This window comes from Arachis hypogaea, chromosome 5 (assembly GCF_003086295.3).
Source record: "Arachis hypogaea cultivar Tifrunner chromosome 5, arahy.Tifrunner.gnm2.J5K5, whole genome shotgun sequence".
Classification (NCBI taxonomy): Eukaryota; Viridiplantae; Streptophyta; class Magnoliopsida; order Fabales; family Fabaceae; genus Arachis; species Arachis hypogaea.
The window spans coordinates 108,780,305-108,792,285 of record NC_092040.1 but is presented as its reverse complement, the minus strand read 5'-3'; the positions used below and the strand labels follow the sequence as shown (position 1 = coordinate 108,792,285).

The 11,981-nt window shown below is 35.6% G+C and overlaps 1 protein-coding gene across 6 annotated transcripts; it reads left to right on the top strand.

The window, feature by feature from the left end:
• The first annotated feature begins 674 nt into the window (after nt 1-674).
• Nucleotides 675-9,961, top strand: LOC112802638 (uncharacterized). Of its 6 annotated transcripts, none has more exons than XM_025845936.2 (10): nt 675-1,084; nt 2,370-2,839; nt 2,953-3,089; nt 4,448-4,561; nt 4,657-4,740; nt 5,130-5,303; nt 6,766-6,925; nt 7,373-7,533; nt 7,650-7,776; nt 7,925-9,961. In XM_025845936.2, exons 2-10 carry the CDS (start codon nt 2,522-2,524, stop codon nt 9,449-9,451), a joined length of 2,802 nt encoding a protein of 933 aa, XP_025701721.1. In that variant the 5' UTR covers nt 675-1,084; nt 2,370-2,521; the 3' UTR covers nt 9,452-9,961. The 6 variants fall into 6 exon arrangements, with proteins under 6 accessions (XP_025701721.1, XP_025701723.1, XP_025701724.1 ...); XM_025845938.2 differs by having other exon boundaries at nt 752-1,084; nt 2,426-2,839; XM_025845939.2 differs by having other exon boundaries at nt 766-1,084; nt 6,769-6,925.
• The last annotated feature ends 2,020 nt before the right edge of the window (nt 9,962-11,981 follow it).

Genomic DNA, 11,981 nt, shown 5'->3' with positions numbered 1-11,981 from the left:
AGTATTAATGTCTGATACAATTTTTAAAACAAAATTGTAGCTTTCTAGTAAGCTATTTAGGAGTTTAAAGAGAAGTTAAAAAAATAACTTCTCTCATAATACTACTATTTTTTATTATGGGTTTGTTTGAGTGAGCTTCTAAGAAAAGATCTTTTTTTAAAAGATCTTATGAAAAAGTAAAAGTAATTTTATGTTTGGATATCTCATATAAAAAGATCTTTTTATCTATCAATTATGTTTGGATATAACAATATAAAAGTACTTTTTTGTTTATTTATTACATGAAAAACATCTTTTTTTTGAAAAAAGATCTTTTAAAAAAGATGTAAATTACAGCTTCTCAAAAAAGATATTTTTCTGATTTTTCTAGTGCTTTTATTTTTACTATTCGAAATTTGACAAACACACTAAAAAATAAAAAAAAATTATTAAAAAATATTTTTTTTTATCAAAATAATAACGCCCAAACAAATACATAAATTTTCAAAACTAAAAACTCAAATACAAAATAATTTATTTATAAATTATTTTTAATATAATTATTTATTATTAAAATTATTTTTTAAAAAAAAAGTTAATTAAGCAGTTTATCCAAACTTTCCTAAAATTTTAAGTCCGGATCCAATTGAATCAGAACCACTTAAATACTTGAACTGGGTCCAGCACCCGGAGGTACAGTCTCAAACACAACCTGACGTCATCTTATCGCTTTCGTCCTCCTAAATACATCACTCCACAGTCCACACCGACCCCCCACAGACCGCACACCACACCACACCACAAACAGGAGCCACTTGGAGCCCCGAGCCGCAACATAAGTGGAGCGGAGCCGAGCCAAGCTGATCCAGGCGCCAAGCGATGTGGAAAATAACGGTTTCCATGGAGAAACCACAGTCGTCGATCCTCTCTGTCTCTCTGCCAATTGTGGCGTGTCTTTTCTCTCTTGCTCCTTTCTAAGGCCCAATCTCATAAATAATCTCATCTCATCTCATATTCTTATATCTCATAAAAAACGAAGACTTCTCTCTCTCTTTCCCTCTTGTTCTCTCTCCTTCTCTTAGGTTATCGCAGTCTTCGGTGCAGGGTAAACTTCCAATCCTTCTCGCAGTATTTATTTCTTTTTTTTTTATTTAACTTGGATTTACTGCAAATAAAGTGGCTCTTCTTCTTTTACTGGGCCTGTCGCCGAGAAAGTAACTTGTAATTTATTTTATGAGCTGCTGCTTCTTCCTTTTAAATACTTTTAGGGTTTTGCTGCTCTGAATTTGAAAGGTGATAGCTTGAACGCGATTTCACCCGAATTTTTGGAGTTCGACATGTAATCCGTCAATAATATTTTGCGAATTCTTTTATGTTTTCTTTCTAGTGATTTTTTTTTTTTAAAATTTTCTTTATGGGTTTTGTTTGTGGGGAGCATAAGGGTTGAGGGCAAGAACAATGGATTTGCATCTGTGGTTGATTTTAATGTTTGGATGGTAATTTAGTTTTGCTCGGGTATCCATGAATATTCGGATTGTTCTTTTGAGAATATAATGTTGTTATCTTTTCGAATTATGGGGTGTTCCAACTAACTAAAAACTGTATATGTGGCTTATCTGGTTTAAGATGGAAAAGCTAGTTGTTGTTGTCAACTTGATTGTTATTGGCGAAGCTGCACTGCAGTTTTACTGGGAAACGCTTGATCATTTTGCTTAATTATGATGCTTGTGATGGTGTGATTATAGATAATCTTGATCATTTTGCATCCATTACATTGTGGATAGTTTCTCTATCACAGTTGTGTTTCTTTGATTATGTGAATATTTGTTCTTTGAAAATCTGTTTTATTGAGCTCATAACTTATGATACCTTGAAACCTTTTTTTATGTCAGCATTAGTGGTAAAATTTTGGGACCAACTAACCTGGTACAAATATAAGTATGTGTTTTATTTGATTGAATTGTATACTCATTGTGAATAACCTCTTTCCTTTTGATGTATGATGTGATATGAGCTCTGGTGTTTAAATGATACTATTAAGTGTTTGTTCTATTCTATGCTGGTTCAAAGCTTCTGCCACATAGAATTAATCTAAATTACAAGGTTTATGCTTTTTTAAAATTATGGTGTTCAATTAAAATCTTTTCTCCTGAACTTTGCTGTTGTTGTATTTATGCAATAATTGTAGAACTTAAATGGTAATTTTGCATACCAAAATTGCTGAAAATGCAATAATTGTAGAAATTAAATGGCAATTTTGCATATCAAAATTGCTGCTACTTTTTTAAGTAGGGGAGTGATTGACTTGATTTTACTTTTTACTAGTAGTTTTATTAATTAAAGTTTCATTTTGTGTGTAGAAAATAACTATTCTTTTATGGAAATTGTAGATCGCTCATGGAAAATGGTGATATAATTGATTTCATCTTCTATTGGTGATTGCCAGATAACTTAGAATGAAATATGTTTATTGAGTGCGAACAAGGTGGTGTTTTGCTCAATACCGGTATAGTGTTTTTTTGAATCATATTCCTTTGTAACCATGGCTGCTGATCAGAGGAGAAAACGGTTAAATGGTGCAAGCATTGTCAGTTATGGTTCCAGAGAGCAACAAAGGGCTAAGAGAAAAAATTTGGGATTGATGCAGCATGACTTAAGGATGAAATCTCACATTACTGTTGAGTGGGACAGTAGTCAGAAAAGGGTTGTTGCCAAACAGGAACAGATTGGCATCACCTGGAGACAAATGAAACCATTTTTCAATTTTGTATCCAATGATCACAATGTCCTGGCAGATGTGTTGACCGTACCTAAAGAATTCTTTGACCTGGATAATTTAAAGGAAGTGCTTTCATATAAGGTAATATACTGTTGCACTCAGTTTCTATTTATATCAGCTAAATTAACCTTAATTTTTTTTTCTAGTAATTAAATTATTAAATAATCTTTTGTTACAATTTTGGAAATTTGCAGGTTTGGAAGAACCATCTTTCAGAAAATGAGAGAAACCTTCTTGTGCATTTTCTTCCTCATGGCTTGGAGCCACATCAAGTTGTGGAAGAATTACTTGCTGGGAATAACATTCACTTTGGAAACCCCTTCTTGAAATGGTAATATCGCTTCTAATTTCTTTATATTTCTTTCTTTAGCTCTTTAGATACATGGTCTGCTGTTTGTAGCATTTACATCTAATCTTGCAGATTATATTATACTACATGTTATATTTTGATTATTTTCCATTTTGAACGATTGATTGGATATTTGTTGTTGATATATTGTTGAGTCTAGATGACGGCCTGATATTAATTTGTTGGGTTGAGTTCACCAGCTTTACCAATTATATATTATATATTTAGTATAAATTAAGTTCTGTTGAACTTTTTTAATTCAGTCTAGGTTTAACTATTCTTGCAGCATGCTTGACCAGTTTTCTTGAATTAGCTTTTTGTTGCATTAGAAACACTCATCTATTTTTCGTTACTTGAAGTTGTCTTGTTTGGTGGAAGTTTTGCTTTGATCATCATTCGTAGTTTCTATTTTTCACATTTTACTTTGTTTTATCTGACTACCTGTTAGGATTAGAAACAAATTCCTCAATGGGCTATAAGTTTGTAAGTGTAAGAAATTCAGGGGAAGTTTGGGGTTTACTCAAAATCAGAATAGGGCAGGATTGAGTGGGACCTTAGAGCCTAACTAACTTGTTTTGGGGAGTGAGGAATGAGAGACTCCCAGTTTGGCAGTAGAATATGTTATGAGGAAAACCTGTACACAGACAAGGTAGGAATTGGCTAGGAGAGTGAGTTGGCTACAGTGTCTCATTTCGCCCTTCTACTTTGCTAATTCTGATATGTTTTCTTCTCAAGCAGTAGAGCTGAGACCCCAGCGTACTGTGAGTAAATAATACACCATACGTATTCTTTCTGTTTTATTGTGTGGTTCCTTACAATACCACTTATATGCCTGTCTAATATAGGTTCTGATTATCTTTCAGCATGATTCTTTTGCGTTTTACTATTGTCATATTGTTAAACATGGAATACCTTTCTTCCCTTGGTTTGCTGATCCTTTGTGAAATTAAACTAATTATTGTGTACAAAGAAAATACAACTAAATCTTAAGGAAGATTTTTACTGAACTGCTATAAGAGCAGCATGGGATTGAATATTGGATGGTGAAAATCCTACTTGAAAATAAGCTAAATGGTCAAAGATGAGGGTGTCACATTGCGTGACTCTCACATTGGACTAGGTAGAATTGGAAATGTACTTTAGAGAAAGTTGTGGTAGCATTTATTGTTGAAAAGATTGTAGAATCTTGAACGTGTGACAGGACACCATGGTGTCACTTGACCCGTAAAGTTCTGTCCCATCAGGCCATCCCTGGGAGGTGGGAAAGGCTTAGTTGTTGTTACTTTTCATGAAAATCTTCTCTTCAAAGTCACAAGTAGCTTATAAATATATATTTGCAGGGGTGCTTCACTTTGTTCAGGTGATCTTCATCCTGATGTAATTGTTGATCAGGAGCGGCATCTGAAGTCTGAGAAGAGGGCATACTATTCACAGTTGCATAATTATCATAATGAGTAAGTCATCCATTGATATCCACTGTTCATCAGCTTGTGTGATTGTGTCTTTTTGGCATGGCACTTAATCCAGTATTGACACACTTCTTTTTCAGTATGATAGGATTTCTTGTTAAGTTGAAGGAAAGATGGCAAAGCTGCAAAGATCCAGAAAAGGATATTGTGCAGAAGATATGGAGGTTGATGCTTGCAAGACTTTCTATCCATTTTATTTGTTCGCAACACACCTGCACACACAAAGTCAGACAGGACATATAGTAGAAGCATGCCTTTTTACTCTTTGCTGCTTCCAATGCTTGCATTAGTGGTTCAGTAGTACTTCAGTAAGAAAAAGCTGCTCATTGCTGTAGAAGCAGGGGAGAAAATAACTGGAAGATATCCTAAAAATTGCTCACATGATTTTTGGTTTATGGAGAGATAATCTGAAATGTCATCTTACCCTATGTACTTATGTATAATACTTGGAGAGAATTCATGTTGAATATTGAGCTTTGTTGTTATGGGGAACCTTCTTTATTTGAATTTCAGACTTTATTGATGTCATTCCCATTTTCGTTGTACTATGCAGGTCAAAGAATGTAGAGAAAAGAGTGTCCTCAAATGTGAATGACTTGAAAGTCTATGATCATGATGGAAATTTTACAGTTACATCTGAGTCGTGTTCCTGGGATGCAGAGGAGAAGGAATTTAGTTGTGACAATCAAATTTTCTCAGTGAAAAGGGATGAAAAACTCCAAAGAAGGTAACTTGTGAATTTGGATGGTTTGTTCACATAGGGTTGGCCTGCAACATGTATGATAATTGTTTACAAAGTTGATTAATTTGCCATCTTTTGAGCATTTTGTAAAGCTGAGATAATGTGATAAAGAAATCTATGAATTATGTACCCAAGACTGCTTAATTAATAGATCTACCTGAATGTTTGCTTAATAAATCTATGAATTCTTAACTAATACACATATTTGCTGATGGCACTATCATGGTTTTATGATTGTTGTCTTGTTTTGAATGATTGTTAACTTCTTCATTGGTGGTTGCTCCTTTTGGCACTATCCCCTGCTTATTGAACAATCATCAAAAATTTATTTTCTTATGAGATGCTCATTTGTATTGATGCAATGTTTATTGGTTGCTAGTCATAGTTTTTTGTAGCATGGCAAATGCTAACCTTTGTATAAATGTTGTGTGGCTCTTGTACAATGCTTGTATACCCTATGATATGCTTTGCGATATATATAATCCCAACCTTCCCCATTGGTTGCTTTTGAATGAACTAGATGTTGTTAGGTGATGTCCAGGTTGCTTCCGATATTTGCTCATACTGTTGAGATGCTGTGAAAATCTTGAATTTGGTGACTGTTGTCAGTTGTTATTATAAGAAGTTCTTACTTTAATTTGATGACTGTCTATGACAAGCATGTTAGTATGCAACATTATTATGGAAGAATCTTAGTATGCTAAAGTTATATTGATATCATTTTGGGCACATTACTTTTCTGGCTTGTTTATTTTTCTTTGCCATAATTGTATGCTTTTGTTCGCATTGTTTAGATTTAAGACTCCTGCTAGATGCTTTGCTATTTTTCTGTCCTATTTTTGGAGTAAATGGTCAAATTTGTCTCTGAAAAATCATTTGTTCTCCAAATTGGTCCCCCGAAAGATTTTTTTTAATCAAATTCATCCTTCAAAGATTTTAAGTTCATCATATTGGTCCTTCTGTCACTTTCTTTGTTGATGGTGTCAAAATTTGTTAATTTGGCACATTAAGTGACATCACAACACACAACTAAGAGTCGTAATTGACTATTAACATAATTAAGTCTATAAAATTAGATCAAATCAAAATCTAATTGAGGGGAGAACTTGAGGCATTAGAATCCCTTAATTTGGGGTTGATTTGATCTAATTTCATTAACTTATCATGTTAGCTGCCAATTAAAACTACTAGGTGTGTGTTGTGATGTCACTTAATGTACCATATTAGCAAATTTTTACGTCATTAGCAATGGAAGTGACGGAAGGACGAACATGACTAATTTTTAAATCTTTGAAGGATGAATTTGATTAAAAAGATCCTTTGAGGACCAATTTGGAGAACAAGTGATCTTTCAAGGACTAGTTTAACTATTTACTCCCTATTTTTGTCTTAATTTCTCAATACTTGTCTTTTTAATAATGCATATATAATTGTTTGGAAATTTCAGCAGGGTGCTGGAAATAGGCAGCATGAAAGGTAAATCTACGAATTTGATGGTTTCATCTGATGATGTGCATAATGTTGGAGAGAGGCTTAAGAAAGGGGACAAACTGTCCAAGCGCAATATTCACTCCACTGAAGGTGACAAATACATGTCGTGTATAAAGGTTAGACCATCCTACCTTGTTTCTGAGATATACTGTGATGGCAGGGAGAGAAGTCCTGGTAGAATGGTCAGTTGGTTCACTCGTGTCAGTAATTAGAGGGAAAGCCAAAATTTGTTTCCAGTTACGTGTATTATTTTCATTTCTTATGGGTTCTTGGGTTATATTTTGACTGACATTATTCGTGTACTTGTTTCCTTATGAAGTATTTATTCCAAGGGAACATGCTATAATGTTTAGGATCTCCTAGCCTTTGTTATAGATATAATTATTAACTTTTTCTTTATTTACTTCTTCCGGTAACTTGCTAAGAGTTCTTTACAATAAAGAGTTTTTTAACTTGCCTGAGTCTTTTCCTTCAAGATGAGGAGACCAAGGAAAATTTTAAATTTTAACTATGAATGTTTTTAATATTCTCATAGGTTAATTTATGTTTCTTCTGTGCTTCAGATTAGTAAGCAGCAACATGAACTTGTTAAGAGTATGAAGCAGTCTGGTAGAATCATTCAGTCCAAGACCCTTAACCGTGTTTTGGGCAACCTTGATAACATTCATGTGCAACCATATGAAGTTTTTGTCAAAGAAGAACAGAATAAGTTGCATGAGCATTGGTTAGTGAGATTTGAGCACTTTATTTTTTAGTAGTTATCATTTCAACATATGATTTTATTAATCTTTTTGAAAATTTCATCTGTATTTCTTAGCAGACTCTGTTTTATTTCCATAGGTTAGAGTTGGTGAACAAAGCCCTTCCTGCAGCATACGCTAATTGGATGGAGAGACACAGACAGAGACACGCAGTGATAAATTCGTTGCTGGTGGAGGTGAAGGAAAAATCTAATCCACTCGGCGAGGTCTGTTATAGTGGTTCCTTTTCTGAATTCATATTTCCTATGAGCAAGATTGCTCGTCTTCTATAAACTTCTCAAATGCTTTGAATATCTTATTACCAGCATTTATTTTTGGTAATGCCTTCATTTCCATTTATCATTTATACTTCAGGAAGAGGACAGTTTTAGCCCAGCCAGCGAGCTTCAGGATAAGGATGAGACTAACATGAGCTCCGGGGATGATCTTCAAGATCAGGATGAAGAAAACACGACATCAAGTGGTGAGCTTCCGGATAAAGATGAGGATAACGTGACATCAGGGGGTGAGCTTCAGGATAAGAATGAGGATGACATGAAATCAAGCAGTGGGCTTCAGGATTCGGGTGATGATAATACAGCAGGTAGAAAGATTCAAGGTCATGATGAGGATGATGTGAGCTTGGAGAATGAGCTTCAGGAACTGGCAGAGGATGAAGTTCAAAATGATAAGTCTAGCCTGAAAGATGAAGTTTCTGTTGCAAGGACCCCAGAGAACCAATCCCCACAAGACACTTATGGTGGTAGGATTGACGAGTTCAACTCAATGAGTATGAAGTTAGAAAAGAATTTAATTTCCCCAACATTGGGCAATGCATCACAAAATAAAATAGATTATCCAGGGGATAAGAACACGCGGGATGTTTCTATTGATGAAGGACGCCCTTTCAATTCTAGCAGTGATGTATGGCAAGCAGTTGAAATGCCACATCCATTCTTTGATACTGCTGGGACCCATGAGTACACAACCCATGGATTATCATTGGCGAATCCTAGAGAGAATGAAGAACGAGCTTGTTTGATTGACCTTGAAGCTGGGTTACATCAGGAAGAGACTGGTAAAGAATTGTTACACAGACAGTTACATGATCAAACCTTCAGTTCTTACCAAAGCCAGGGTCGAAGTGACTTACTTCAATCTTTCCTCAAGGGAGATGGTGTGATATCCTATCATCATGAGCAAAAAGGATCCGAAATGAACTTCCAGGCTTCGAACAATGTTATAATGGGGGATAGCCAATTATCTAGCCATTTTAAGGACCCTTTGCAGACATCACTGTCTTTGGACCAGGGGCAGAGGAGAGCTAATGAGGTTTACACATCAGAAAGCATGCCACAGAATATTTATTCCAATGGAGGAAGGTACTTAGTCCCCAGGCAAGCTCGGTTAGTTCCCGGGCAAGATTCATTGGCCGCTGTAAATATGCCGGATTGGACCTCCAATACTGCTCGCACACCTTCCCAGTCTCACTTAAATACTGCAGATTTTAGTGGTCATCATTGGTTTCCTGCTGATCAAGTTCATGGTGGCTGGAATGGATCTGATGGCAGCAGTATTTCAAGTCACAGTCTTGGCACTGCAACAAACTCTGATCAGAGCTTATTTAGTATTCTATCACAGTGTAACCAGTTACATCCGCGTAGCTCTTATGATTCGTTCCGAAACACTGATGACTTTCTAGCACAAAGACCTTATGGAGTAGTAGATACTGATACCTCCAGGACCAATGCTGTTGCTCCACAGGCTTCTCATCCGCTAGAATACTTCAGTGGACGCGAGGCACCTAGTAGTGGCCTGGTACCTGATGATATGGCATGGATGAGCTTGCCACATCAGAATGATCAAATGGGAAAGCCGTACTTGAGATCTTGGAATCGGTAATGAATGTTTTTTTACCCATTGGTGGCATTGTGAGATGAAATACGCACGCTCATGTGTGATTGTTCTTTGCGAGTAAAGCCACAAGCTGGGAAGATGAGATAGGTTTGTGTACATACAAGACCGAGTTCAACTCAACACCATGTACATATCTAATTATTAGACGAGCAGGAAAGAAGGCAATGGGGTAAATATAACCTTCAAGAATTTCAGCTTGTTACTTTGGAAAGTTACATAATTTTAGTTTTTTTTTTCTTATTGTCTTTTTCCCCCTTTGTTTCTGGAGAGGTATTTTTTAAAAATAATTTTGGAAGGTAAGAAATGCTGGAGGCTGGTGCCTTTCTCAGTTATAATTTGTTGCTCACATCAATAATTTCGTCCTATATTCATAATGCCGAGACAACAAATGTGCTTGAAATAATCGCCTAATTTGTTCTTTTATAAGTTTCGCTAATTGTAATCGACTATTGTGAAGATAACATTCAAGAATTACAACTGTTGTTACTTTGCCAAGTTACGTTATATAATTGTCGTATTGCTTTTGATTCTTTTTCCCTTTTACCTTTCTCGAGTTATACTTTTGTCGTCACATTAATCATTTAGTCCCGTTCACTATAGATAAAGGGGATTCGCAACTTGTTACATAAAAAACACCGGGAAGATTAGTCGATCGCAAATTTAGCCTTATGCAACAAGTCACCTCATCCTTGCATGATCTGAAATCGAAAGGGTTGGAGACTTGGAGCCGTGTAGTGTGGTTTTCTGGATGGCTTTTTTGGTTTTGGAACCTCCAATAGGAGTGAGTGTGAGGAATAACAAACACTTTTAAAGATACTGCTTAATAGTGATAAGTTATTTTGGAAGTATAACACTGATGGTGTGTATTTGGTAAAATACTTACTTCGACAGTAGAAGGGGTTTACAGTTTACTCCACGGTCATCATGAGTTTCGTCAAATTTCGGAGTCATTGTGGTGTGGGATAACACCTCCTAAGGTGTTTTTGTTTGGTTTGTATGTAGAAATATGGGGAATTCTATAGTACCTATAATATGATATCTAATTTTTGCTTAACTTGTTACGGTAAGTTTTAAATATTTAATAATTATTTATTTTTATATTTTTAAAATTAAATATTAATTTTTAACTTTTTTAAAAAGTTAAGCAATCTCCTAAAAATATATCAAGGTCAAGTTTCTGGTGGCCAAGTTTATGGCTATAGGTGGCTAGATTTTGGCCAACCCATAATAGCTTAACATGTGGCATGAGTGAAGGGTAATTTATATGTGACAGTCTCTTAATAATGTTTAGTGCAGTAAACACAAATTTTTTATCACAAGGTTATTTGTGGAAATTAATGATATATGGGGTATAACTGTAACTTCACATTAGGTAGTGTCGGAAAGGTGTGGTTGCAGGCGTAACTGCCAAGTGCAGGCAGCCATGGTTGCAGGTTGACGCTATTGGAAAGGAGAGGTTTTTTTTTTTTCTTTTTTTTCGCCGAAGGAAACGGATCCTTAGTCTACTCTCGATCTAGTCCTCAGAGATCCGTGTTAACTCGCTGATCTTCACGATCGTCTCCTCCGCCATCCCAATTAAGCTGCACCGCTTGCGCTGTCGGAGGTTCTGCTGCTGGTTCCGATTCTGAAGACGGCGAACGAGCTTCACTGCGCCGCACCTCTGGCTTCCCTTACAGTGAGCGAGCTTCTATTCCTCTCTTGATGAGCTGCTGCCTCTGATGACGGCAATCAATCTTTGCTCCTTGGCAGTTCTCACAGCTCCATGGAATCCAGACGGCACTGCTGCTGCGGCCAGAGCTTGACGGTTGTGCTTTGTGATCGCGCTTTCTAAACCAATCTGGTCGTCTCTCTATCCACGGCCACTTGCTCCCTCCTCCGCCTCCATTATTCCAATTAGAACTTGACGGAGGCAGAATCCGGCGGAAATAGGAGAGGCTTTTCTTTTTGGCCGTGGGGAGGGAAGGGTTGAATAAGATAGTAGGTTGGTGCTATTTAAGGACGGTAATGGGTCTCCACTGGGCGGGGACTCTCCCCCGGCCCCCTGTCCTTTGTCCCGTTTAGTAAGATATTTCGGTTTTAATTTAATTTTTGTCTCAGATTTTTATTTTTATTTTTGGAGAAGATAGATATTTGCAGGTATTTATGAATATACTAAATTTAAATTTTTTTTTTGAATTTATACAATCATAATAAATTTTATACAGTTTAATTAAATATATTAAATTAAATACAAATTTAATATAATAATATATATATAAAATTTTTAATATATAAATTAAAATAAAATAAAATAGAATTACTTATATAACTTACATATAAAAATGTTTAAATAAATGTTTTTTGAAAAATTTTACAGGTCTTCGCAGAATAAGTACCTCGATCTCTGTCTCGATTTCTATTTATTTGTGAGAGTAAATTTTTATTCTCGTTGAGATTTTACAAATTTTCGTTAGTCTTTTTGTCACGAATAATTCTTAAGGGTGTGGATTTTTTTGCCATCCTTAGTGCTATTGGA

Coding starts and splice junctions, on each gene's coding strand:
- LOC112802638 (XM_025845936.2), top strand. CDS start 2,522: ATGGCTGCTGATCAGAGGAGAAAACGGTTAAATGGTGCAAGCATTGTC. Junction 2,840..2,952: donor AGGAAGTGCTTTCATATAAG/GTAATATACTGT, acceptor GGAAATTTGCAG/GTTTGGAAGAACCATCTTTC. Junction 3,090..4,447: donor GGAAACCCCTTCTTGAAATG/GTAATATCGCTT, acceptor ATATATTTGCAG/GGGTGCTTCACTTTGTTCAG.